The sequence below is a fragment of the Ovis canadensis genome, chromosome 12 (genome assembly GCF_042477335.2).
Source record: "Ovis canadensis isolate MfBH-ARS-UI-01 breed Bighorn chromosome 12, ARS-UI_OviCan_v2, whole genome shotgun sequence".
Lineage (NCBI taxonomy): Eukaryota > Metazoa > Chordata > Mammalia > Artiodactyla > Bovidae > Ovis > Ovis canadensis.
Window position 1 is genome coordinate 42,949,360 of NC_091256.1, and position 27,743 is coordinate 42,977,102.

General features: G+C 40.8%; 2 protein-coding genes and 1 long non-coding RNA gene across 5 annotated transcripts; 2 read left to right on the forward strand and 1 right to left on the reverse strand.

The window, feature by feature from the left end:
• The first annotated feature begins 344 nt into the window (after positions 1-344).
• Positions 345-12,462, forward strand: HNRNPU (heterogeneous nuclear ribonucleoprotein U). 2 transcript variants are annotated; one of them, XM_069545503.1, is made up of 14 exons: positions 345-3,647; positions 4,480-4,591; positions 4,673-4,746; positions 6,672-6,811; positions 7,374-7,473; positions 7,816-7,928; positions 8,248-8,511; positions 8,668-8,787; positions 9,113-9,241; positions 9,333-9,501; positions 9,753-10,007; positions 10,268-10,452; positions 10,813-10,884; positions 11,350-12,462. In XM_069545503.1, exons 1-14 carry the CDS (start codon positions 2,957-2,959, stop codon positions 11,401-11,403), a joined length of 2,478 nt encoding a protein of 825 aa, XP_069401604.1. In that variant the 5' UTR covers positions 345-2,956; the 3' UTR covers positions 11,404-12,462. The 2 variants fall into 2 exon arrangements, with proteins under 2 accessions (XP_069401604.1, XP_069401605.1); XM_069545504.1 differs by having other exon boundaries at positions 345-3,590.
• Positions 12,463-16,896: 4,434 nt separating this feature from the next.
• Positions 16,897-22,434, forward strand: LOC138416419 (uncharacterized). Its single transcript, XR_011247665.1, has 2 exons — positions 16,897-18,876; positions 19,510-22,434. It is a non-coding gene; the product is annotated as an uncharacterized lncRNA (long non-coding RNA).
• COX20 (cytochrome c oxidase assembly factor COX20) lies at positions 18,615-27,707 on the reverse strand. 2 transcript variants are annotated; one of them, XM_069545505.1, is made up of 4 exons: positions 26,901-27,445; positions 21,844-21,958; positions 21,672-21,735; positions 18,615-21,278 (listed from the first exon to the last, which is right to left on the reverse strand). In XM_069545505.1, exons 1-4 carry the CDS (start codon positions 26,940-26,942, stop codon positions 21,137-21,139), a joined length of 363 nt encoding a protein of 120 aa, XP_069401606.1. In that variant the 5' UTR covers positions 26,943-27,445; the 3' UTR covers positions 18,615-21,136. The 2 variants fall into 2 exon arrangements, with proteins under 2 accessions (XP_069401606.1, XP_069401608.1); XM_069545507.1 differs by having other exon boundaries at positions 21,007-21,278; positions 27,115-27,707.
• Between the last annotated feature and the right edge of the window lie 36 nt (positions 27,708-27,743).

The window sequence follows — 27,743 nt, forward strand, 5'->3', positions numbered from 1 at the left end:
AGTGGTAAAATAAAATATTGCTTGTAAAAAGGACAAACAGCAAGATGATGGCTCTTTGAGCATTTGTTGTTGTTGTCTAGTTGATAACTCGTGTCTGATTCTTTGCGACCCCGTCTACTGTAGCTCCCAAGCCCCTCTGTCTATGGGATTTCCCAGGCAAGAACACTGGAGTGGGTTGCCATTTCCTTCTCCAGGGGATCTTCCCAACCCAGGGACTGAACCCCTGTCTGCTGCATTGGCTGACTGGTTCTTTTTGAGCATTTATAAAAGGTTTTTCTGTTGAATGTTGTCTCGGAAAGCCCAGGGTAATGAAAGAAGCCTGGGGTGGGAGGAGGACCTGGGTTCTTGGGCCATGTAATGAGCAGACTGAGGATGATCTTTGTGATACAAAGCTCTTGACAAAGCCATAACAAAGCCATGACATTTTCTCATGCCCATCTAAAGTTATTCAGTTCAGTTTAGTCATTCAGTCGTGTCCGACTGTGTGTGACCCCATGGACTGCACACGCCAGGCCTCCCTGTCCATCACCAATTCCCAGAGTTTACCCAAACTCAAGTCGATTGAGTCAGTGATGCCATCCAGCCATCTCATCCTCTATCATCCCCTTCTCCTGCCTTCAATCCTTCCCAGCATCAGGGTCTTTTCAAATGAGTCAGCTCTTCACATCAGGTGGCCAAAGTATTGGAGTTTCAGCTTCAACATTACTCCTTCCAATGAATATTCAGGACTGATCTCCTTTAGGATGGACTGGTTGGATCTCCTTGCAGTCCAAGGGACTCTCAAGAGTCTTCTCCAACATCACAGTTCAAACGCATCAATTCTTCTGTGGTCAGCTTTCTTTATAATCCAACTCTCACATCCATACATGACTACTGGAAAAACCATAGCCTTGACTAGACGGACCTTTGTTGGCAAAGTAATGTCTCTGCTTTTTAATAAGCTGTCTAAGTTGATCATAACTCTTCTTCCAAGGAGTATCTAAAGTTATATTTCATGTTTATTTTTACAATTGATTTAACATACCAAGAATAATTGTTATAAATTGATATTTAGGTATATAAACTTTATTTTCACAATTTAGTTTTCCCCGGTAAACAGAAATTGCTTTCATGTCTCTAACATTTAAATATGAAGTCATATCTAAGGACACATAAACTTAAATGATCACCATAATTACTATATTTAATTCTGATTCATTAGGGGACTAATTACTTATTTTGTGAACATGGAAGACCCCCTGCAATTCTTTTCCCATTTTGAACAAGGGCAAAGAACTTGAAAAGTTCAAATTTCAGTTTGCTACTTGTTTGTAAGCTCTAAGGATATTATAACCAAAGGCTAAAATGAGTTTTTGGCAGGGTTTGGAAGTTCCTATTTTGGGTGCTATCCCTCTGCCTCCATCAGCTTGAACTGAGAATTACTAGTACTATACATAATCCATTAATTTCAACTCAAATCATTTCACAAATGTTAATATTTCATCTTCATCTATGACAGCACTGTAAAATACAAGATTCTTAAAAGCCATTGAAGAGAACTTAAAAAATAAAATTTATTAAACTGTACTATGGGAGAAAGTTAAGTGTGTATTTTTCTAAATTTTGAATTAAAATTGGGACAGCCTTGTGCCAGCTAAAGCATGAAGCAATATAGTTGAGCTTAGACTAGACTAGACCACTGGCTAGCCACTGTGCAGATTCTCTGGGGTTTGAGACATTCATGTCTATCACATATCTAAATTCTGGAAAACTGGAAGAACATTAACACACCTCTTAATTTAGTAAAAGGAAAAATTAAACTTCTAAGACACACCAAAATCACATTTTTCTTTGAGAGTGATATTTTTCTTTTCACAAAATCACAGCCTTTTATTTTTTCATTAGCTTTTATTAGAGCTTTGGCATAATTTTGTCAAAAGTATATCCACAGGAATAGAATCAAAGTGTGTGACCTAGCTGGGGTCTTATCCTCATTGTTAGTTAAGGGGACTTCATAACTGCATGACCAGGTCCTAACTTGGACAGAATAAACCTTACAGGAGGTCTGTCTTCTTGGTAGATGTAAAGAAAACACAGAAATGCAATTCTGAGGCTAACTTCTTTGGCCATTAGTACCATAACAAGGCCTGTAAAGTCCGCTGTGCAGTATGGAGTGGAGGCCACTCTTCAAAAATAAGCATGATCTCCCAAACCCTGCATCAGAGGTCATGGGAGAGACAAAACAAAGGCCCTTCCTGAGTCTAAAATTCAACTCCCAAGTTAGGATTCAGGAAAATTAAACCAATTATTAAGCAGAAGAAAATCTCCTGCGTATAATGACTGTCAGCTTGTACAAATCAAATCAAAATTTTAAGGGTTCTAAGCAAATAGCTGGAGAAACAGATAAGATAAATCTAAAATGGAAGAAGAGGTGGCGGATTCCAGCTGAAATTACCAAGTTGAAGATGAAAGCATTTGGGTAGAAGCAGCCTCCTGGCCGGAAGGCAAAGAACATAAACGAATATTGCCACCAAAGGGCTGGAAAGGCCAATAGAGGCTGCAGCGGGTCGGTTTAACTGAAGGCGGTTTCCACCTCCTCCATTAGCTGGGCCCCAATTGGAAGCGCAGTGCGCGGCGCCGCGCTCCCGGCCCGCCGCTCGGGCGGGGCGGGGTGGGGCGAGCGCGGGCGCTCTGCCGGCGCAGAGGCGGGGCGGCTATATTACGTGCGCGGTGCCGCCCCTGCGAGAGGACGTTGCGTGCTCGCTCGCGCCAGGCGAGTCTCCGCGTCTCCCTCGCGAACTCGGTGAAAGGAATTGGCGCCGTTCGACACCAGGCGGATCCGCTCTGCAGCACGAACCCACCTCCAGCCGCAGCCGCAGCCGCCGCCCGGGCCGAGGAGCAGCCGCAGCCGCCGCCAGTGGCCGAGTGAGCGGAGCCGAGTTTGAGCCAGCGCCTAGCGGTGAATCGGGGCCTCACCATGAGTTCCTCGCCTGTTAATGTGAAAAAGCTGAAGGTGTCGGAGCTGAAGGAGGAGCTCAAGAAGCGGCGCCTGTCCGACAAGGGCCTCAAGGCCGAGCTCATGGAGCGTCTCCAGGCCGCGCTGGACGACGAGGAGGCCGGGGGCCGCCCCGCCATGGAGCCCGGGAACGGCAGCCTAGACCTGGGCGGGGATTCCGCCGGGCGCTCGGGAGCAGGCCTCGAGCAGGAGGCCGCGGCCGGCGGCGACGACGACGAGGAGGAAGAGGAGGAGGAGGAGGAAGGGATCGCCGCCTTGGATGGCGACCAGATGGAGCTCGGCGAGGAGAACGGCGCCGCGGGGGCGGCCGACTCGGGCCCGATGGAGGAGGAAGAGGCCGCCTCGGAGGACGAGAACGGCGACGACCAGGGCTTCCAGGAAGGGGAGGATGAGCTCGGCGAAGAGGAGGAAGGCGCGGGCGACGAGAACGGGCACGGGGAGCAGCAGCCTCAACCGCCGGCGGCGCCGCAGCAACAACCCCAGCAGCAGCGCGGGGCCGCCAAGGAGGCCGCGGGGAAGAGCAGCGGCCCCACGTCGCTGTTCGCGGTGACGGTGGCGCCGCCCGGGGCGAGGCAGGGCCAGCAGCAGGCGGGAGGTAAGAAGAAGGCGGAAGGCGGCGGAGGCGGCGGTCGCCCCGGGGCTCCGGCGGCGGGTGAGTGCTGCGTGGTTGGTTGCGCGCGGCGGGAGGCCCGCGCGGGGTGGGGACCGTGCCCAGGCCTGCCGGAGCCCCGCAGGGGGGGAGGGAGGAAACCCGCCGCGGGAGGGAGCACCCTCGGGGGCTGGGGACTGCTGGAGGGGGGCGGGCGGGGCGCGGGGAATCCCGGGTTAGGCGTGAGGCCTCGGCTCGGTGTGTGACGGCGGTGGCGGCGCCTCCATTATGTGCCTGGAGAGCCGGGGTGGGGAAGGGGGAGGCTGCAGCTGCCGCTGGAGGGGGAGGAGCCGCGGAGGCGCCGTCGCGCTGCGTGCGCGCGGTGCGGGCACATGTCTCGGGGGGAGGGGAGGCCCGGGGCCCCGGCGGCGCGCCGTGGCGGCTCCGGGCCGCGGTATTGTGCAAGGCGCGCCGGGCTCGGGTGACGTCACTTCCGGCGGGCGGGGCGGGGTCGGGCGGCGCCCGCGGCGAGCAGTACAATGCGGCCGCGGGGAGCGCGGGCCCGGCTGGGGGGAGGGGAGGGCGAGCGGGGCGCTTCGGCCCCTCCCCCTTTCCTGAACACTCTGGGGTACACGTGGGCTCCGGGCCTGGGCCGCGCTAAATTTTCATGTGCTTTCTGGAATATTCGAGTGAACTGGCAAAATTAGCAATGTCCTTAGACTGCGTCACTGAATCTAAACCGATTCCAAGGAGATTGTTTGAATTCGCAGTTGAGTCGTTGATTGAAATCACAATGTACAAGTCGAGTTTTAGGGAACCTCCGACAAGAAAGGGGTTTTCTGCTTGTTGTGGCGGCGTGCCGTGGTGTCTTATACAGCGGTGTCATGTGTTGTAGGAGACGGCAAAACAGAACAGAAAGGCGGAGATAAAAAGAGAGGTGTTAAAAGACCTCGAGAAGATCATGGCCGTGGCTATTTTGAGTACATTGAAGAGAACAAGTATAGCAGGTAGAGATGCTAACCTAGTTTTGGCACCTGTTCATTATTCTTTGGGGAAGGTTGTATCAGGAGACAATTCTGTCTTTTCAGAGCCAAATCTCCTCAGCCACCTGTTGAAGAAGAAGATGAACACTTCGACGACACAGTGGTTTGTCTTGATACTTGTAAGTGAAGCTGTTTCTTCCCCGTTCCTCCCTTAGTTATCAAATATGGTTTTTGATTACAAAATGTTAGAAAACTTAATGCGTATAAAGGGTTCTTTTAAAATTGGAAAGATGGTGGCTTTTATTCAGATTCTGGTCACTTAATTTAGTCCAGCAGTTATATTGATAGTTTTAGAGGCTCCAGCAATTTGATAATTTTTTGGTATGATATTAAAATTCTCATTTGTAGGAATGTGAAATGAATGCCAATATTTGACTGTCTAGCTAATGGAAACTTGTAAGACTACCTATAATTTCTCCCTGTAGGGTCTACAGTAAAAGTAATGTGGTTGTGTTTTTTTTTTTTTTTTGTGGAATTATGTTAAGTGAGCTACTTGGGCTAGTTAAGTATTTATTAATGACTTTCCCATTAGCACATCACTATATTCCCTATTCTGAAAGATTGTAATATTACTTTCTCAATAACTGCTCTTTTGTTCTCAATTCCAGTTCAGTAGCTGCTGCTTTAACCTAAGTTGGTTTCTTCCAAAGACCTGGGGCAGCAGCAGTGGGCTATCACTGGGCCACTAGCTTTCTTCAGCAGCGAATGGTATCAATGGCAGCGCTGTAAATACTGCTACTTTACCCAGTTGGGTTGCAATTGAGTATGAGGAAGTATTGCAAACCTCTAAATGGGCCTTGGCAGTCAGATTCCTCATTTTTCTCACATACAAAATCACTGATTTAGTATTTTGATCAGAAAGTACAATTTTGTGATAAACAGAAAAAAGGGTAGAAATAATTGCCTAGAGGTAAGGTGTCATCCTGTCCTGTAGATCTAAGGAGTTGAATCTTAGATTCTCCTGTTTTGGAATACCTATTTTATTTAGATGTGTATGGTAGTGTAAATGTAAGTCTCTTTGCTACATACTGTTTACATATAGTCAATGTAGTGGAATCTTTTATTTTGAACTGTATATGGAAGAGTAGTTGAATGTTTTATGCTTAGTTGCTTATAGTTGGCAAGCTATGAAGCAATGGTTTAGGAAGATAATGCTGTTATAAAAGGCTTTTTAGCTCGTCAAGGGATACCAGTTTAAGTGCATTATTGGGTTCAAGTATAATTTGTTGAACATTGTATCAGAAATGTAAAGAGCAAAGCTTATGTAAGGAATTCCAGACTGTAGGTTTAATTTCATCTCTCCAGTAAAACTTAGGAAACTAGCTTTCTTAATTTAGTGTTGCTTCCACTGAGAACTCAGAAGGTGCATGCATGCTAATGAGCCAGTGACCCAAAGGTAGCTAGGTTAAAGTCGTTTTGGATTTGGATTACTCCAAAGTGTGTAATCCCCCATACTTATTAACAGGCATATCTGGGGAAAGGGGACCTAAAATGCTGTAGTAGTAACAGCATTGATGACCAGGTTTGTATTGTATAGACTGAGATTGCCTTCTTAACAAGTTTTAGCAAAGAGTTTAAGATCTAGAACCCCTGTAAAGTGAGGATCAACAGCTCATACTCTTTACTTTAAAATACTTGGTCATGGCCTCCCTTCAGTTTTATTGTGGCACTGGTAAATTCTACCTGGTCTGGCATGCTTCACTTTGATTTCCTGCTATCCTCTACTGCTTGCCTCTAAATCAAGGTAAAGAGCAGAGCAGGTATGTATAAATGTCACATTGTCTTGATTATTTTATATACTTAAAGTACGCATATGCTAAACCTTTATATTTGTTAGCTGCATAGGTAGTGTACGCTTCAGTTCATGATTTGGCAAGAATGACTTGGTGGGAGTGGGGTTTAAACTGAAAATTAGAACAGCATCTGTAAAAATGTAGTATGCAGCATTCAGAAATATGTGAAAATTTAATAACAGCTTTGTCTACATGGCAGATGTTTATAGTGGATATCAAAAGAAATAATATGGCATTTGATATAATTGCAGATAATTGTGATCTACATTTTAAAATATCAAGAGATCGCCTCAGTGCTTCTTCCCTTACCATGGAGAGTTTTGCTTTTCTTTGGGCTGGAGGAAGGGCATCTTATGGTGTGTCAAAAGGCAAAGTCTGTTTTGAGATGAAGGTAAAAGTAGTTTTGTGATGTTCTTTTTTTCTTAAGCTTCGTGAGGTTTTTGCCTGTTATTAGATATCAGTGGAACTTCTATTTTTTTCAAGTTTCTGTGGGTTACAAGAGGGACTAACCCTGTGTTTTATAGTAGTTGAAGATGTTTGTTATATTAGAAGTTGCCATGTAGATAGAGCCAGCATAATTTTTATTTAGGGTGTTCATTTTTTTATCAGGCAGTTGAAAGGCCCACCAAAGGTTTGAAAAAATTTGGTTAGGCTCCAGTTTTTGTTCTGAGGAAAACATGTTAAAGAATAAAGTTTAGTTGGTTTTGAAGCATTGAGAATATATAATTTCAACATTTTCTTTTAAATGTGACTCAACCAAGTAAATTTTCAGCTTCAAGTTATAAGCCCTTAATTTTTGAATTTCTTAAAAATGTTTGGGGGAGCGTAAAGTTGGTGTGTCTCTGTACTTAGTAGCTGAAGAAGAATTAGCCCATTGCCCAAATGAAATAAACTAGGGTTGATTAAGTGGTTTATTTTCCTTGGTTCACAGTTTGTTTATCTTTGACTTTCAGGTTACAGAGAAGATCCCAGTGAGGCATTTATATACGAAAGATATTGATATACATGAAGTTCGGATTGGGTGGTCACTAACCACAAGTGGAATGTTGCTCGGTAAAGTTTCCATTTGAGTATCTTGGTACTCATGAGTGTTTAGTGTTTGATTTCAGTAGTTAGCAGGCATTCTAAACTTTTTGCCTGTTTTTTAGAGATGATAGTAACATGAGCATAGGCTAAATTTTGGCTTTTCTTTCTTTATAGTTAATTGGTTTGTGGCTGATGGTTCAAATAGAATGTTGTCATGTCATGCAGTTTGTCAACTAGTTAAATAACCACCTAGCTTTTTATATCTAGTATAAAGTCAGTATAGTATACTCTTAAACCCTACATCTTGAAAAAATAATGGGTCGGTTTATTCTGGAGAGTTGATTTAATGAAAGTTAATTATTTTCTTAGGCGAAGAAGAATTTTCTTATGGATATTCTCTAAAAGGAATAAAAACATGCAACTGTGAGACTGAAGATTATGGAGAGAAGTTTGATGAAAATGATGTGATTACATGTTTTGCTGTAAGTCACAGCTAAATTTGTATGTAAATGGCAAGTTATTAGACAAGATTATTTTAAAGTTATATCAATATCAACTTTCAATTACTGATTGATTTTGACTGAAAACTTAATATGAAGTTGATCCCCAAATCTAGTCTTTTTGGATAGTATTAATTTCTGTTTGTGGACATAGGTGTTTTAATTGTTCACACCAAGCTATTTAAACATATTTATAACCTAAATATCCACAGGATACGCTTTACTCCTAGGTTGGTTTTTTTTTTAAGAAGTGTTACAAGAAGCATATTAAAACCCATTAATTTTTCTCTCCAATTAACAGAACTTTGAAAGTGATGAAGTAGAACTCTCTTACGCAAAGAATGGACAAGATCTTGGCATTGCCTTCAAAATCAGTAAGGAAGTTCTTGCTGGACGACCACTCTTCCCACATGTTCTGTGCCACAACTGTGCAGTTGAATTTAATTTTGGTCAGAAGGAAAAGCCATATTTTCCAATACCTGAAGACTATACTTTTATCCAGAATGTCCCCTTGGAGGATCGAGTTAGAGGACCAAAGGGGCCTGAAGAGAAGAAAGATTGCGAAGTAAGTCACTAGAAAAAAAATTTTTTGAAGCTTGGCTAAAGTTCTGTTTAATTTACTGCTATACTTGTTCCCATTAAAAGGCTGTGGAAGTTCAAATGTGTAAACTGGGCTTTTGTGTATTTAAAAAAAATATTTAAACAGTTCTTTCCATTGTAGGTGGTTATGATGATTGGCTTGCCAGGAGCTGGAAAAACTACCTGGGTTACTAAACATGCAGCAGAAAATCCTGGTAAATACAACATTCTTGGAACAAACACCATAATGGATAAAATGATGGTAAGTAAAATGGGCTTGATTTCAGCATTTTTAAAAGACTAGAAGGTATTCTAGGTAATACTTTTGTTTTTATCCATTTTGTTTAGTATTTTAGAGAGATGAGTTTGGACAGTTAAATGTTTATGTAAGTAGGTGCTTCACCTCTAAGGTAAACTGCTTTCTTTCCAGTGACTAGACTCCATTTTCTGTAGAAGTTTTTTTAACTCAATTATCCAGTAGATAAAGATGAGTTGATTGGCATTGGGTGGTGTTACAGGATAAAATGTCCTTACTTGTAGCATTGAGGAAAGGCAATGTTAAAATTTATTTTTAATTTTAAAAAAAGGTGGCAGGTTTTAAGAAGCAAATGGCAGATACTGGAAAACTGAACACGCTGTTGCAGAGAGCTCCACAGTGTCTTGGAAAGTTTATTGAGATTGCTGCCCGTAAGAAGCGAAATTTCATTTTGGATCAGGTAAGCTGTAACTTTGAAGTTGAAAAAACTGATAATTGTAGAATTAATGTTTGAGGTTAAAAACTTTTTTTTTTTTCTCTTTTTCTGAAAGACAAATGTGTCTGCTGCTGCCCAGAGGAGAAAAATGTGCCTCTTTGCAGGCTTCCAACGAAAAGCTGTTGTAGTTTGCCCAAAAGATGAAGACTATAAGCAAAGAACACAGAAGAAAGCAGAAGTAGAGGGAAAAGACCTACCAGAACATGCAGTCCTCAAAATGAAAGGCATGAAGTTCTATTACCTTAAATATCCTGTGATTTGTATCTGTTAGCTTAATGTCAGTAATAACTTTCAAGAGTTAAATTAACTGTAAATGAACATATATTTAACTTGTGTTTGTAAGAAAATGTAATTACAATATGACTAGGTGTTGTGTGTTTTGTAAGAATTAACAGCTGATTGAGAGTATTGGGCTTTAGGGTTGTGAATGTGTATGTAGTGGGTTTGTAGGTTAATATGATTTTATGTTTTGCAGGAAACTTTACTCTGCCAGAAGTAGCTGAGTGCTTTGATGAAATAACCTATGTTGAACTTCAGAAGGAAGAAGCCCAGAAACTTTTGGAGCAATATAAAGAAGAAAGCAAAAAGGCTCTTCCACCGGAAAAGAAACAGAACACAGGCTCAAAGAAGAGCAATAAAAATAAGAGCGGCAAGAACCAGTTTAACAGAGGCGGTGGCCATAGAGGACGTGGCGGATTCAATATGCGCGGTGGAAATTTCAGAGGAGGAGGCAAGTTATGTTGAGTATTATTTGGTCCAAGGTTGAAACAAATGGTACACTTCCAGTTTGGGTCTATATGTTACTTAGCTGAATTTAACATAGGAAGCTTTTGATGTGCATTATCTGAGCTGTCTTAGTAAGCATGTCTAGGTTATGTTGAATGGTTAAACATTTTTCTCCTGAAATGAAGGAATGGTCCAAAAGAACCCTAAGTCTCATGTAAAGAAGGCAGCAACACACTACTAAATGAGATGTTTCTTGTTTTCTAGCTCCTGGGAATCGTGGTGGATACAACAGGAGGGGCAGTATGCCACAGAGAGGAGGTGGCGGTGGTGGCAGCGGTGGCATTGGCTATCCGTACCCTCGCGGCCCTGTCTTTCCCAGCCGTGGCGGCTACTCAAACAGAGGGAACTACAACAGAGGGGGAATGCCTAACAGAGGGAACTACAACCAGGTAACCATTTAAGATCTCTGCAGACGCTGATTCTCTATATAATTTAGTGTAAAAGGTTAAATATGATGGGCAGCCTCAGTTAAGAATACAGTGTATATGCATAATTATGATAAAATGAGTAAAATTCATTAATGTTAATTTTTAGGTGCGTTAACTGCTAGTAGGAGCAAGTCAGGTGTGATGTCTCTTAGTGAATAAGTTAATCACCTGAAAGGAAACCCAGCAGAGTGCTCAGAGGTTCATGGTTGACCGCCCATCCATCCATTTCTGCAGCTGTGTCCCCTCTTTTCCCTCTGCCCCTTAGATAAACCTAGCAACTTGTGTTCTGAGTTCTTTAAAGATTTTTTTTCTTTTTTGTAGAACTTCAGAGGACGAGGAAACAATCGTGGCTACAAAAATCAATCTCAGGGCTACAACCAGTGGCAGCAGGGTGTAAGTAATTCCTTATGTGCTTTTATGTACATTTAATTGTATTTTGAATTCATAAGAATCAATCTTAAAAATCTTGTCTAGGGATCGAAGTGTTTATAAATAAGTATTACAGGGCAAGCTGTGAGCTGTATTGCAGTTGTAGCTGTATACTATCTTTTGAAGGCGAGATAGGTTGGAGTTTGCTGTAACTTAATATTTTTTAATAAAGTAATATTTAATTCATACGTTTTTTTTTTTACTGATAGCTTTAATTGTATAAACTAACCGAAGTCGTAATGTGTTTCCTTTTGTAATGTGTATTGATAATGGGATGTTAATACTAACTAAATCTGGCTTGATAAATCAGAGGAATGACAGGTATAAATTTGTTTCCAGCAATTACTCTGAATTAGATTGTCATTTCCTAAAAGCAATTTGAGTGGCTTATTGATGTTTTTTCTTTAAAAAAAAAATTTTCTCTTACAGCAATTCTGGGGTCAGAAGCCATGGAGTCAGCATTATCACCAAGGATATTATTGAATACCCAAATAAAACGAACTGATACATATTTCTCCAAAACCTTCACAAGAAGTCGACTGTTTTCTTTAGTAGGCTAACTTTTTAAACATTCCACAAGAGGAAGTGCCTGCGGGTTCCTTTTTTAGAAGCTTTGTGGGTTGATTTTTTTTCTTTTCTTTTTTGTACATTTTTAATTGCAGTTTTAAAGTGAATCGTAAGAGAACCTCAGCATTGTGCACGATAAGAGAATGTGTCAGTATTTCAGGGTTCTACATTTTATCTGTAAAATGTGACTTTTTTTTTATCACAACAAAAGTAAAATGTTGCTTTGTACCTGGTGTCTTTTATTAAGAATTTACTCCCCCCCATTTCTCACAGAGATAACAGTCGGGAGTCATTGTCACAATATAATAGAAATGTTAGCAACCAGATTCATGTAAGGACTTAGTGGTCCTCATGAATTGCATAAGACTCTGTACTGCTCATATTACACTCCATCCTCTCTGTAGTTTGCTGAGTAGTGGAGGGGTAAGCTAAATAGTAGTTTTTGACGGTAACTGGGAAGGCTCTTTCTTTTTAAGTAACGATGGAATTGGCATATTTGGGAATGAAGATAAAATTTGGAACGAAGATAGAGAAGATGGAGTGTATGTAGAAGGGCTGTTAAAAAATGTAAAACTTGGTTGCATTATTTGTGGAGGCTCAAACTTGTGAAGGTTTAAGTACCATAATTTTTCCATTTGTTCTGCATTTTGATTCTGAAAAGAAAGCTGGCTTTGCCCATTTCTTATTAAAAAAACTTGTTGTAAATCCAGTTGTCTAATGGGATCTATATGAAGTTAGCTATGTCTGTATGCCCTTCTCCCACAAAATACTGTATAACTAGTGTGCTTGTAGTAGTTAACTCCACCATCTTTGTAAGCTAATGAAATTGTGAGTCACCCATTTATATCTTAATTTTTAATCATGTCAGTTCTTGAATGGGTATCTCCTTAGCCTGCTGATTTCTTTTTCTTTCTAAAGAAAGTGGGTGGAGAAATTAATTTAGACGTTTGTTTGCAATAAAAAGAATTCATTTTACTCTTGTTTTGGGATTCTCGCCATCAAGGTTCAAAATCCCTTTATGAAACTCCCAAGAGGAGAAAATTTAAGTGTGTGCTTTCTGGACAGCTTATTCTTTACTCTGCACTTAGAACATTTAGGTTTTAAAAACTTAAATGTATATTGACAATTGACTTAAAATTATGAAGTTGAACTCTTCCCTTCCCCTCCCCCCTGATGACTTTAAACATTTAATGAGGGGAAAAGGTACTGGCTGGGAGAAGTTAACACTCAGTTTACCATCTTTACAAAATGCTAATGGCTGTCCTCAACTGATAATTATATATACATCTATATAATACATGAAACTCTGGGAACAGATGCTTTTAGAAGCCATCATGCAAGCCAGTCAATACTACACAACACTGCTAACTTAACTGTAGTTATGTGATAACATTAGATCCCCTAATTGTAATTTTATTGGGTTTGCACAGAACACTTAATCTTCTAAAGGACCCTCACTTAAGGTGAGGAATCAGGAGTCAAACTGTAGAACTAAAACTTGACATCAGTTTAGTGTTTCATTGGTGTTACAGGTTTCTTCTGGTAAGTATAGGTTTGTTTATTTTTCTGACTGCCTAGATTTTTGTTTTAGCTATTTTAAGTCAGATTTTTAACTTCAGAAATTTTCTTGTTGAAAGATGAGCTGGAGTTGAGTTTCAGATGATGGTGTAGGTTCCGTTGAGAATGTTTTGGTCATTATTAACACACTTACCATAGGAATACTTAACAGTATAAGATAGTGTCTCAAGGGCTTTTGTCTTTTTTAGCAATTGAAACTATCTGCATGAGCCTACTTTTCAGGATGCATCAGTATTACTAGGATTGCATAGACTTGTCCAGGGGGAAAGAGTAAGCTTCGTTGCTAATCAGTGTTTAGGTGTCCTAAATGTTTTAACTACTATTGAAAAACCTTGGATATACTTTCTAGTTCAGAATTGGTGTATTTTGCTACTCTGATCATTGCCATGGGAAAGTGATGGCCAGGGGACAATTATGTAGGCTTGTTGTGCCTGTGTAGCACAGAAAATTTGGGGAAGAGAGAGAAAAATGTTGACAGAAAATGTTAGGTTTTAAGAAGCAGTTTCAGGGTCAGAATTACTGTTAACTATTACTGTCTTCATTTGTATAAAATGAAACAAATCTAGAGAATATATAAGAAATTAAGAGGGAGTGTACCATATAGCAAGCAAGAGAAAAAGTTGACGCCAAGTTTGGCAGAACAAGATCTATAAACAAAAAACTTGGTTTACTGTTCACCTCTCCCCTTGCCTACATCCCCTCTATGGCAAGCAAAACTGGATGAATTTCTGAACAGATGTCCCAACTACACCTTAGAAAACTTACCTGTGAGACTGTTGTTTAAGAGATGCTTTCACTAGAAACTTTTGCATATAGTTGATTATACCTATCATCCTGAGGCAAGAATTGGATTAGATTGGTTACTTGTACAAAACCAGCATAAAGATAGAAATGATAAGTTAAAACTGAAACTGCAAAAGTTAACTCTGATGGTCGGTTACATCTTGTTGCTCATACCTGGCCTTGGGTGGAAAGCTCCAGCTCTGACTGAAGAGCCTGGGACTGACTAGCCCTAATACACAAACAGCAAGGCAAGACCTTAGGATGAAGGCTGACTCCAACCAGTTTGACACTGAAGTGACAAGCTACGTTAAATGTAGAAAACAAGCTCTCATTTGCCTTAGGATCCTGTCTGAAAATAATAAATATGAAATTAGTTTTAAACTCTAGCAACAGGTATTAAGCTTCTTAAAAACAATTTTTTTTCAAGGAAAGATGACTCAGTATTTTTCAACTCTTGGGGAATTTACATTCATGGAAAGATTGTGTGCTGTGTATGCCTCAGGTGTGGGAGTTGACATGATTTCCTATGAACTTAATATATGAACAGGCTTTTTATCCTAGGATTGTTTTTTAACAGGTTCCATTGCACAAACAATGTTTTGATAGTATTTAAGGCAGTGGTGCAAACACCTTTTAGATAGGAAGAATTGATTGTAGATCTGGAAGTGTGTTTCTGATGTGTTTTGAAAGCCAAAACCAGGATAAATATATTAAGGAGAAATTAAGGAAGGTATAAACTTGTATCTTGGTAGTCCAAGTTGAAGATTTTGGTATTAGACACAAAACAGTTTTCATAATTAACATATAACTTAAAATGTCTCTTTTTTAAAAGAGTAGAGCCTGTAGGACAGAAAAGTCATCCACTTTTCAGCCCCCCCCAAGACTCATTTTGGAAGGAACTTGATTCTCCTAAAGCCATTTTTCTAAAATTCTTCAGATGTTTGAATCTAAACTTGCTCATATTTCTGGGGCTCTCGAGCTCAAAAATGGGTTTAGATTTTAACATTTTAGTAATACTTAATGAAAGTAAGGATGTATGATAATGACCTGGCAGTAAGTTGCAATGCTTAGTTTATGTATTGGAACTCTTTTCTTACATGTGAGTTTTAAGGAACCATTAGTGCTTTAAGAAGCTTAGTAGCTGCTTCAGATCCCTTAAAGATTGGGATTTATTACTCATGTAAACTTCAGTCTCTCAAAATCATTAGTTGCCTTAAACTGAACTAAAAATGGTTGAGAGTGCAGTATTTTTGTGACAGTGCAGAGCCTTTTCCTTGCATGATCTTGAGATGTGACTTTTTGGCCGTCAGTCCCCAACTCCTATACTCAAACATACATGCAGGTAATAGATGTAGCCAGTTTAGTGCCTAGAGTTTTATTTGGGTTATTCTAATGACCAATTTCTAACTTAGTACTATTAATCGTACTACATGTACATGATTACAAGACAATAGACATTGTTCCCCTAACTACTGTTGAAACATTTAACTAGTCCTTATTAACCTTGATAATAAAAAATAAATCCTTAATTAATTTGGAAATGACCTACTGGACCGCTTGGTTGTAGTGTGTCCTCAAGTGTGTTGCAATAGAAAAATTTAAAACCATGACCTTAACATTAATTTAAAATTTATAAGCTTATACATTTGAACAGGTAATAACCTAATTTAAATTCTGCCAATCAGGTGTGCGATTTTATTTGGTGGTCACAGTAGTGACTTTCAACCATGGAAATAGCTGGACCTCAGAAAATAGCTTTAGGTAGGAGGGTAATGGCTAACAAAGATAACCCTTAAGTGAGAGTATATACATACATACATATGTATACTTTGACATCCTAGCCAATCAGAGATTCAGGTGATAGGTTACTGTTTAGTTTGCCCAAGGAATTTAGTCCATGAGGAATAGTAAACTGAACATAGGTAGAAATATTACTCAAAAGGTTAACCCAGAATACTCAAAAAGGTAACACCTGTACATGGTGTGATCAGGTTGAGAATGTGCTGTTCATGTGAGAAGCTGAATAAGTACTGTTTGACACGTAGACAGTTGGTAGTTTCCCTTGTGATTGTGGATCCAATATTATGGGAGTAAATGTTGCAGGTGACTGTTAGGCCAGGACATCTGTAATCTCTGGTTTAGATGAGTTATTGGGACAAGAACTTAATGTAGTCAATTCTAATTACTTAGGAATATTGTAATTTTTTTCTCCTTATACTAGGAATCAACATAAACTTGGATCTTGACAAGGAACAGGGGTTTTGCTTTTAAATAGGATTTGTTGGTATGAGAAACAGTTGAAAGTGATAGCATAATAACAGTCCAGGTAGATGGATATGGAAAGGTTCAGTTCCTTAAATATTTCAGTTAAAATCAGTGCTACACCAGTGGCACAGCAGTTACTACTTCGAATGTTCAGTTCACCTTGGGTGTCTGCCCAAGCGGACATTCTGTAGGGACGACAGGCTTGGAAAACCAGCGTCACGTTTGGAACCTGTGAACACCCAACTGCTTGTTGCGTGTTCTTCCTGCCAGTCCTCTAATAATCCCATTACATGATCTTACAGGAAGTAAAATTAGTTTTGGCTAGTAAAATATTTCACACTTGCCAAGCACTTGAGAAGCATTGCCACAAATTCGCATCAGCCGAAAAATATTTTAAAAATAAAAGTAATCAAGAACTTTGAGACAGGCACTGTAGACAGCTTCAAAAGTATTCAGGCATACATAGAATAGGAACAGTTGAAGCTTACTTGAATGACAGGATACTCATTTACCTTAGCTATTATTAAGGTACCCTTTTAGTTGTAGTTAAGGGAGATGGGAGAGTCATGGTCAAGAAAAACAAGATTCCAACTTACTTGTTTTTTTGGTTTTTTAAATAAAGCAAAAGATAATGTGCTGATTTAAGTTTCATCTCCTTTTCCTTAGTCTGTCCATGTGAATGTGCTGTGTGGAAGAGTAAAAGGGTCCAAGTAAATGTGTTCCAGTGATTCCAATAGGTATTCCAAATTAATTGCTGCTTGTACGTTTAACAATTGTTATATTGGGCTTCCAGGGTCTCACCTTAACTAGAACTCTTTAAAAAAGACAGGGGAAAGGGAGAAATTAGTAACTAGGTGGGTAGATCTATCTAATTAGAAGGGAAAAAAAGTTCTAATAGCTCCTTTGTATACCTGAAATGTGAAGCATATTCAGTAGAATGTTAGTTGGTGGTCCTCTTGCAGAGTGCAAATAGAGCCAAGTCCTTTTAAGATTATCTCATTCTAATGGTTCAACATCCTTTTGTGTAATGTTCTGTATGTTTCAACACCCTACTTGTAGTTTAAATACTTAACTATTCTAATGCAAAGAGATCTAGAATGCTTATGTCCTTGGGTTCCCACAATCCTGCAACTATCGTAAATGCACAAATAAGCAGTTTATAAAAACTTGGAAAACCATCTTTTGGATAATGAAGTGATGTACATTTATATCAAAAGTCCAGTAAATCAGGAATTGAAATCTAAGATAAGGACTTTGATTATGCTAGTTCAGAAGCATGTATGAAACTTAGAAGAAATTTTCCTCACTACATACTTCAGAATAATGTGTTTTGGTGAAATGAGAGGACTTGGGTGCTACACTGACAGGAAATAAAAAGATCAGGATTTCCTCAGTGAAATAGTTTTATTCTGTCAAAACAGTCTCTTCATGGCTTTTGAAGAGCAGACAGCTTGGAGTAAAAGGTATAATTCACAATCCTTCCTTTTATTAGAGAAAACCATAAACTAGGAAAATGTTTTTAAAGCAGGCTTAGAATTTAGATAGTAAAACATGTTTCATTTCACATGACTTGTCCTCTGGGCCTAAGGAGGAACATTTTAATGAAAATTCACCCTGTAAGAAACCAGTTTGTGTTGATTTGAATATCCTAAGGGTGGGCCATAAAATAGGTGTTTCCTAACTTATAGAACTCTGGAAATTATTCTTAGAAAAAAGGTGGAACAGGTAACTGCCCATGTGAATATTAGTGAACAAGAGAAACCTTTGACTTTATAATATAGTCAGTGGTAGTTTTCTCAAGACAAAAATACAAATACTTGGGAAGCGTATAATCTCTAGAAAATAAAAGGCGAATGCAGTGGTCGAAAAGACTCATAAAATGTTTGCAACACTGATGAGTAGAGCCTACATTATAAACTTTGAAATGTAATACTTTGAAAAATACTGTGTAAGTTAATTTGTCCCTGAAGCGTCTCTTTGCAGAGAAAATTTACGTATTGAACTTAATGCACACACACAAAAATACCCTGTGTGAGATGCCAGTATTTGGGTGGTAGAAGATAACACTGACCTGATTGGATGACCAATGGACCATATTTTTAAGATGCTTCCAAAAGATATTTTATTCTAGAGGACCATTAAAAACTACAATTAAAACAATCATTGTACTTTTTCTACTTTCCTCATTAAGGTATTCTGCTTTCCCAAAGTCATGTACCTTACATGACTTAAGGGGTGCCTTAATCCCCATCCACCAGATTTTTACCTAGGAATAGAAGGATTCAAACCCTATTTGATACCTAGCATTTTGCTGAAAAGTGTGCATAAACAGGAATCCTGAATTTATTATATAGACCTCCTCGCATTATAAAAGTGAAGCAAAGGGAAACCAGCGATGGAGTAGAGGTACGTAGACTGGAGAGATGCTTGCAACTAATGGTACTAGGGATAGTCAAATTTGTTGGCAAACTTGCTCAATATAAATCAAGTCCAGAGAATAGTTAATTTTAAAAACCCTGAGGTTCTTTTATTGAAAGGTAAAACAAGGAAAAAGGGGTGGGGGGATGAGGGGGACTGCATAAAGCACTTAAAGATAGTAGGTATGATAGATGAGCCACAAAAAATTTTAAACCTACTAATGACGACAATTCTATTTTAATCAGCTATTTAGCTGGTACCTACTGCTATATCACGTAGTGTGAAAAATCGGATTTAATGGAATAATGAAGCAGTGCAGCTGAAGCCTTCATGTGGGCCTGGAAGGTAGGTTACTCTTTCAGCTTAAGTGTGAAAAGCATGTAAGCTTCTGGATGAGAGGGATTAGTGAAAGTTTAATAATTCAACTGATTGTTAACTGCTTTATGCCAGACACTTTATTGGGAATGTAAAGATAAAAATTGACAGAGTTCTTAGCTATAGTCAGTGACCAATGAAAGTGTCTACCACTGTTGGTGTAACAGATGAAACAAACTAATATGAGAGCCTAAATGAGATGATGAACCTAATTCTAGATGTCGGTGAGCAACAGGAAATAGGAAATAGGAGAAGGGCACTCTTAAGTGAAACGGAAAAGTGAGCAGAGGTGAGTTCGGTTCGTGATGAGCCAGAGGTACATCGGCAGTGGGACTGGCAGCATTTAGCAGCTTGAAGTTGGATGGCAGAGCGGAGGATTGGACTGGAGGAGCCAGAAGTGGAAGTGTCAGGATCAACCTGGAGGCCCTATTGAAAGTATCTAACAGCAATGTGTGACACAGGCCTAGAGCGTGTTATGTGGTCCAGTAGTTCATTTTGTATCATCCTAGTAGTACAAGAAGAAAATGTGCTAATACTGTAAATTTATGAAATGACATTTGAAAAGTAATCCAAATAAGTATTTAAACCTCTGTTTTTATCCAGGTCTCCAGTTTGTGCAGTCTGTCTTCTGTGAAAATGAATTAACCTTGTTACTGGTGAAGGCCTTGGAAATTTTTGCCGGCCGAGAGATTTTTCTCTTAACTTGGGGTAAGATTTAATAATAGTGTGCTAGAGCTGGAAGGGATTTAGTTAATCAATTGGCCTGATTTTATATGTTATTAAAATATGATCAGTTGTCATCAGTTTCCCACCTATCCCACCCTTTAGAACAAATGGCTGTCACATCATGGAACTGTTCACATAGCTACTCAGGTCAATTTGAATAATGTAGACTGCACTGAGCTTTGATTTATGCCAGTAACAGGAGGCAGGTGATCTTGCGAAACTTGGTTCCCCAGTCAGTGTTCAAGGTTCTCCCTGTGGTGGTGGCCAGATAATTAAGATCAATAAAGATCAGAACAGTGGTCCCCAACTTTTTTGGCACCAGGGACTGGTTTCGTGGAAGTCAACTGTTCACCTCCTGCTGTGCGGCCCAGTTCCTAATAGGCCATGAACCAGTATTGATCCTGGGGTTGGGGATCCCAGATTTTGTCTACATGCTTGACAGTGTCACTCATGATACGGATGGTATTTGATAAACCATAAACACTAGTGTACCCTAAGCCATAAGAAGGTGGGCATAGGAAGGAAAATGGTACTTTTCTTATGAAGTGAACTGGAGCAAGCCCTACCTCTCCTAAAAAGAGGCACAAAATAAGAACAATGTAAGTCTTCAAGACATCTTTCTTCCTCTATTTAGTTAACCATGATGATCAATAGGCCCAGGAATAATGCTGTAATTCTATCCACCAGTGTTCATTCCTTAACCAGGAAGGCCTCTAAGCTTGTGTTTTAAGTATTGATATTTACTAAAACCAAAAATGGATGAATGAATGAGTGAATGCTCTGGGCTTAGTTGGGTGCTTTTTTTTTTTTTTAATGGCAGTCAATTTATTATTATAAATGTCTTTACATAATAGAACAACATGTGTTTAACTTTGCAATTCTTCCTTTGCATCACACAAGTTTCAGAAGATATTTTTATGCATGCCATGTGCAAGTTTAAATTCTACTTAAAAATAAAAACCCTGCATACTTCCAAGAAATATTTAGAGCAGCTAAAAAAATCACATTTCCTTTCTGAGAGATAACTCACCTGTTAAAATGGGAGAATACAGTCAAGCAATGGGTACATTTTAAAAGTAACAATTGGAAAGCGATCCATTAGTTTCAAGTCTGATATAAAGTCTCTGATAGAGATCAGAAAGTATCCCTTCATTTTTAACAGGGTACAGTAATGCAGTTGTGACTTGTTTTTAAGGCAAGTTTTAACATCCAACTGAGATTTCTTGAGACAGGTGTACTCACTGCTTACTATAAGCAAACACTTTTCTAAGCAAGTTAAACACAAAGATTATTTGAAGTGAGTCCATCATGCTATATGGACAGTAGATACAGAGCCAGAATAAGTTTGTAAATACTGACACGTGTAAAAAAGACTGCAGCTTACACATACTTTATTTACTTGATTGAAAGCTGTCTTATGGTACATAAAACGTTCTCTGTAGTTCATCTCAGCTTTGTTCACAATGAAGTGAATTGTATCTGGGTTTTCTATGCTCAAGACTGCTCAATTGCCGCTGCTGCCGCCATTGGTCTGTTTTCTTGCAGGATCAAGGTGGGTACTTTCGTATAAAATCTTGTTTTTAATTCCTTCTCTGGCAAGTCTTTCCTGGATTCTTAGCTTTGCATAATTATACCTACAGTGGAACCTAGTAAGGAGAACGTGAATAAATTACCAATACCATACCTATGGGAACTAATTTGAAATTTTTAAAAGCTTACAGATGACTGTCAGTGGTACCATAGGCAGGGATGAAGTGAGCATTAGGATAAAAGGTTGAGGCCTTCCTAAATGAAGTATAAACCCTGACATGGCATTAATGCAGTGTCTGATGTCACATTCATCTGTTCATTTGACAAATGACACAAAACACTTGTGTATATATACATATTTAAAAGATTAAAGGCATTCCAGCAATATCATTTTGTAAGATAATCTTCAGTAAGGGTGGGAATTTCCCAGTGGGAGATTGCTGAGTATAGCATGTGCTTTGGAATTAGATTAACCTGTTAAAATCTTCTTGAATACTTAACACTCATACCAGCATCCTAAAGTCACCACGATAAATCCTCCTACTCCAACGTCACATGATCTTCTAATTCTGCCTGTCGAAAGGAATCATAAACACTGTAATCGGGATTGTGATACTTCATCTAGAACAAAACTGTAAACACATAAGTGTTTTATACATGAAGAAAAACAGATATACTCACTAGTTAACAAAAAATGTCCAAGGCCAGCCACAACAGATCCTAATGAGCCATATAATACCGAATCCCGTGCACAGGGAATGTTTTCAACATCTAAAATTCCTAGGAGTTTAAAGGGCTAGGAAAAATAAAAGATTACATTGAGTAAAAGAATATTTTACTTCAGGGTGGTTTGGCAAAGATTAAAAACAAACCATCCTGCTTTGGTATCTAATATGAATGAATCTAAAATGTAAACTTTGAGAATTTGACCAGAAAGTACTAAGTAGTAGAGTAAATTACACCTGAATAGATTATGGTATCATGCTTATGCCATAATTTGTTAATCAGCTGGTTTGGGGATCGGGGCATTACATTATTTCATGAGTTTTTAAAATATCTATGGAATCTCTTGGGGATTTGGCTATCACTGAAGGTAAAAAAGCAGCATAATTATAATTTGAGAAACAGATGGGAAAGTGAAATTGTTCTAACCATGTTACTTATAATATTTAGTATACTGTTTTAAATTCCTTTAAGGATGACTGCAGATTTTATCTGTGTTAACTAGTAACAGCACTTCAGTTTTGTTTATAATAAAAAATACTTTGACAAGTCTTTTGTCTGTTTCCTTGCCTGTGATACGAAGTTGCACTTGATTTTATTTAGTTGCACTTGATTTTATTTCTTTGTTGAAGTACATAGTAACCACATCTAGATGTGATGAAAAAAAGTGGAAATCTAAGAGGGATTTTAGTCTCAGCTCTGCCACTAACTTCTGTAACCTGTAGGGTATTATTTTTTATTTGGCCTGCAGTCTGTAATGAAGGGGTTCGGCTAGGTGATAATTTAAGTTCTTTCAAGTGCTAAAATGGTTTTTAAATTCTTTATACAGTCTACATTGGATTTATGGATTTGTTCTCCCTCTTTGAAAAATACTGCCACTTTAAGTGTGACATTTTCAACCTGACGACTTGTCGCTCTCACTGTGCTTTGGGGTTGGGGCGGGGCAGACATTTTTAAAGTCACACTAAATGTATTCCTGCAGCACTCTCCTGTTCATTTGGGGGAAAATTTTTTTTTTCAGTAATCTAACTTTTAAAAAGGAAGTTGCTTGCCCATTGTTAGGAATGAGATGATACCTAGATGGTAATATACTATAAGGGAAAAAGAAGACTGGATTGAAGAAATAGGGAAAGGACAGTGAAGGGCAAGTTAGATTCAAGGTTGAAACATAAAAGGTATTCTTGACTGTGTTTGCTTTGGCTAAAGCTTCTGCAGAAAAGACAATGTGACTTGGTTCCTAATAAAGCAAAAGTTATATACTCAGATCACTGTTTTTTTTCTACCTGTCCCCCGCCGCAACACGTTTGAATGCAGCAGGTGCTGCTTAAAGTTGGCAGACTCCAGTGGAAGGCTCTTCAGTACAAATCTTCGTATACAAGAGGTTGGGATTTAACTTCTGGGCTTTTCATTTAATTTAGCAAAAAAAAAAAAAAAAGATTGTTCCTTACCTTCAGGTCAAGAGCCCAGTGGCATTTATGGGCCCAGAGGGGAGGGTGTGAACTGTTCTGCAGGTAGGCCGTTGCCCTGGGTGAGGAGAGGGTGCTAGAAAGACTGAGATTGGGGGTGGTGGTGTTTAATGTCAGGTCTTAGAAGCGAGACCAGCAGCTTCTATCAAGGGAGAATGTTAAGATGGCCTTCCCATTTAAGCAGAGAATGAAAGGAACCATTAAGTGTTAGCCACAGCACGCCAGACACTGCATATCCCTACCAAGACAGCACAAGCTCTTTCAAGGCATCTGGACCTTTTCATTTGGATTCTCCTCCATAATGGAGTCCTAATGTAACCCCAGGATACACCAGAATGTGCCAACTTTTGTGGGGGGGGGGGGCACTTGGATAAAACAATCAAGTGCATTTCTTTGCCAGGTGTGTAAGTAAGTGGTGGCAGAGTGGAAGCCAGTTTGACCCTGAAAGCCTGTCATTTTCATTGGAGCATTTAACCCTTTCAAGGTTCACATATAAGGAGTAACAGAACTAAGGACATAACTGTAGATCTGCCTGTGTGCTTCATCACTTAAGTCCCAACTGATGCCAGACTTCTCCATGGAATTCTCCAGGCAAGAATACCAGAGTTGGGTGGGGTGCCGTGCTCTCCTCCAGGGAATTTTCTTAGGTCTACCTGCAGGCAGGTTCCTCACTGGTGCCACCCTGACTCAAAACTGGGTAAGGATATACTAAGATTTTTTTTCCCCTTTCCTAGTAAGAGAATTGTCACAGCCTCCTGATAAATTTGAAAGACCAGTGATGGCTTAAAAGCAAATATAGAATACTGTAATAAAAGTCTTGAGTTTCTACAATATATGATAGTATCTGAACTGTGAGTCTCAGAAATGGAAAGAATCTAAGCCTGAAGTCCTTTTGAAGTAGTTCTACTTGTAATGTTCAAGGGATTTAGCATTCCTCGTTTATTCCCTAGTGAAGTGAAGTCGCTCAGTCATGTCTGACTCTGCAACCCCATGGACCGTAGCCTACAACGCTCCTCCATCCATGGGATTTTCCAGGCAAGAGTACTGGAGTGGGTTGCCATTTCCTTCTCCAGAGGATTTTCCCAACCCAGGGATCAAACCTGGGTCTCCCACATTGTTGGCAGATGCTTTACCATCTGAGCCACCAGGGAAGTCCTAAATAGTCTGCAAACTTAAGGCTCACCTGCTATTAACAAAGCCTTTAAACAAAGAGATTATATGTTAGGGTAAACAAATATTTTAAGCTTAAATTTAAAAGGGCGACTTTACCAGCACACCTTGATGGAATTAGGAAAGCTCAAAAAGAAATTTCTAAACCAGAATGCCAATTTAATGATTTATAGAGAATAAGTCAAATTAAAGCTGCTTCATTTTCCACTGTTAACATGTATCCTGCTCCATCAGTGCTCGTTTGCCTTTTATTTCCAAGGAGGAGCTGGCCCTACTACTTAAAACTAGTCCTCACTGTGCAGCTGATTACTCTTAAGGACTTTGCTTCTAATGGTTATCCCTTACTTTAATTGCATTTGTTTTTCCTCTATTTAATAATCTCCAGTCTAGAAATATACAAATTACCCTCTCAGCACCGTGTTCCCCCAAGCCACCATCCCATTTTTCTGCTCTTTACTGCAAGACAGAGTTACCAATATGTGCTTCTGTCCACTTACAAACCTACCCTGCTTTTAACGCAGTTCAAGACATCCCCTACCCTCCACTGAAAGGGCACCACTGAGGTCTTCTAAAAGAGCCATTTTCCTAAATCCATCATACATCTCTGCACATGTAGCACAGATAATCATTTGACTTTGGAACATGTTCTTTGTTTCGCTTGAAATACAATATTAAAATTTTCTTTCATTGAATTTTCTTGTTTTTCAGTGGGTTAAACCACCATCATGACCCTAAAATGACAGCAGTTACCTCTTATCAAAGGTGAACAATCATATATACAAGGGATAAAGAGGCCCACTGAAGATCCCAGTGTCTTCACAAAGCCGTCTGGAATTTTGTGTTTGAAGTTAGATGCCTCTTGAAATACTCGTGTCAAACAAGGGTACCTTTTGTTCTACTAAAGCGTATTCCAAATGGCATGTGAGACACGAAAAACAAAAGGCACCAAGACAGACTGGCAAACTGATAATAACTGTGGAAGCAATTTATCCAACGTTTGTTCATAACCATTGATGATCTAGGCCAAATTTACTGTTAAAATTTTATTTTTTGGTTGAGCCACGTCACATGTGGGATCTTAGTTCCCCAATCAGGAACTGCACCCCACCCCCCACGCCCCCCGCACTGGAAGCTGGAGGGAAGTGTCTCATCTAGGGCAAATTTAGATGGAAAATTCCCCAGAGCGGCAAGAACACTGAAGAAGCAATCAAAATTCTCAAGCTGAGCAGATCGAGATCTACAGATTTGGTGCAGTGTGGCAGAGTGGGTCTAACATAAATATTTGTGACTAACTGATCCAACGTTAATCTCTGGTTTACGATGTATAAATTTTTTTCTTTCTGCATATTTTTTACGAGCACTTAATCTGCATTGAGGATATAAAAATTGGATTCCTACTCTTAAGGAAGACAAGACATAAATTAACTTCCAGTATAATGCTGTAATGATAACAGCTATGTACAAGGTGTCAGGGAGATGAGGACAGAAGCACCTCAGCTACCTTTGGGGAGTCGGGAAGCCCTTGCCAGAGATAGCCCTGTTGAGCTTTAATACACTTGGAGAGGAAAGCATGATAACAGTCACAGAGACTGAACAGTTAAGAGTTGGGTGAGGAGCTTTATACGCTTCCCAGGTGGCACTGGTGGTAAAGAACCTGCCTGCCAATGCAGGCGACCTGAGACTCGGGTTCCATCCCTGGGAGGGCATGGCAACCCACTCCATTACATCATAGATTGAGAAATTCGATTTACCCTGAAAGCAGTGGGCTGTTACAGCTGAGTTTTAAGCAAATGTAAAGTGATCCATTTTACAGGGTAGCCCACAAAGACAACTGTCGATGATGGGCTGAGAAGGCAAAGCAGGACACGAATGCAAGCCAGCGAAGCTGCTGGCTGCACATAATTATGCCAACTTCACCTGGTTGACTGAAAACTAGTTAACGGGAAACAATCGCACATCTTTTCATATGATTCTCCTGCTCTGGATATAAATTCACTCGAATATAGCAAAGTGTTCATTATCAGCATTTGCCCATTCCTCCATGTTAAAGTATACAGCCTTAGCACCTGTCCTCAGGGTACTTTAAAATCACTATTAGCCAATTACAATATGAGGCGCCTCTCAGCAAAACTTTCTTTCCACAGGGACGAGTCTTGGGGCCTGCAGTAAGTCATCGGTATCGGTCCTCTCATCCTCCTAGTTTGGGTCACTTGAATCGTGTCACGATAAATATGGGCTGTACTACTGCAGAGAAGCTAATGACACGTGCTCCTATCCAGGGTCTCCCAGCTTCAGAAACTGTGTCCTTACCCGCCGCCCGCCCGCACCCCACGCCCGCCCGCGTACCCCGCCGCCCCTCGCCCGTCTTCCCCGAATTACCTTCCCCTTCTCGGGTTCCCCGGGCTCCGGCGCAGCCGCCATGGGGACTGTCAGCGCCGCTGCCCCGCCCCGCCGCGACGGCCGCCGTGGGCGGCCGCCCGCCCCGCCCCGCCCCGCCCCGCCCCGCCCCGCCCCGCGCCTGCGTCCTCGCTGTCCGCCATTTTAGGGAACGTTTCCCAGTCTCCTAGGCGGCAACACCGGCTTTGCCGGTTACCTCGGGTGCGGCCGCCATTTCCTTTGTTCAGTTGAACGGATCACGTCTTCACTGGGGCTTTCCCCAGGTCGAAGGCCTGGAGAAGAGGCGAAGGAAGGCCAGGGAAGCAACCATGCACCCACGCTCTTGGCACTCGAGGCTGCGCCTTTTCCCGCCCTTGCTCCTCCTCCGTCTCCAACCGCCATTTCTAACCGTCGTCCGCGCGCGTGCTCTCGCTCGCGTGCTTGGACGCCGGGCGCGTGCGGCGGGGGCGGGCGGGGCCGCGCGGAGGAGCCGTGCGCGCCGCCGCCGCTTTGTCCTGCGGACGGGAACCCCCACCCCCCGCCCCCCCGAGCCGACGGCCCGGAAGTCGGCCCGTCCTGGCGTGCGGCCCGCGTCCCCTTGATGTCCTTTGTCCTCCCGCCCCGGGATGAGCCCGGGGCGGCCCTGGCAGCTCCACTCAGCCCTGGCCTCCGGGAAAGTGTGGTCTCGCGCCCACATCGCCTCCTCTCTTGCCTTGGTTTAATCAGGGAGTTGCTTTAAAATAGCGCCGCTCCTTTCGCTTGAAGGAGACTGGGGACAAAATGGAGGGAGTACCTCTTCAGTGAGGATGCGTCAAGACGTTTGTGCCCGGCGTGCAGGCGGGGAAA

Bases quoted from the DNA above. Each gene is read 5' to 3' on its own strand.
- HNRNPU (XM_069545503.1), top strand. From the start codon at position 2,957: ATGAGTTCCTCGCCTGTTAATGTGAAAAAGCTGAAGGTGTCGGAGCTG. The intron at 4,592-4,672 runs GTAGAGATGCTA...CTGTCTTTTCAG, and splicing joins GAAGAGAACAAGTATAGCAG to AGCCAAATCTCCTCAGCCAC. The intron at 8,512-8,667 runs GTAAGTCACTAG...TTTCCATTGTAG, and splicing joins AAGAGAAGAAAGATTGCGAA to GTGGTTATGATGATTGGCTT.
- COX20 (XM_069545505.1), bottom strand. From the start codon at position 26,942: ATGGCGGCTGCGCCGGAGCCCGGGGAACCCGAGAAGGGGAAG. The intron at 21,959-26,900 runs GTAATTCGGGGA...TATTTTTCCTAG, and splicing joins GGGAACCCGAGAAGGGGAAG to CCCTTTAAACTCCTAGGAAT. The intron at 21,279-21,671 runs GTATGAGTGTTA...TCTCCTTACTAG, and splicing joins GTGGTGACTTTAGGATGCTG to GTTCCACTGTAGGTATAATT.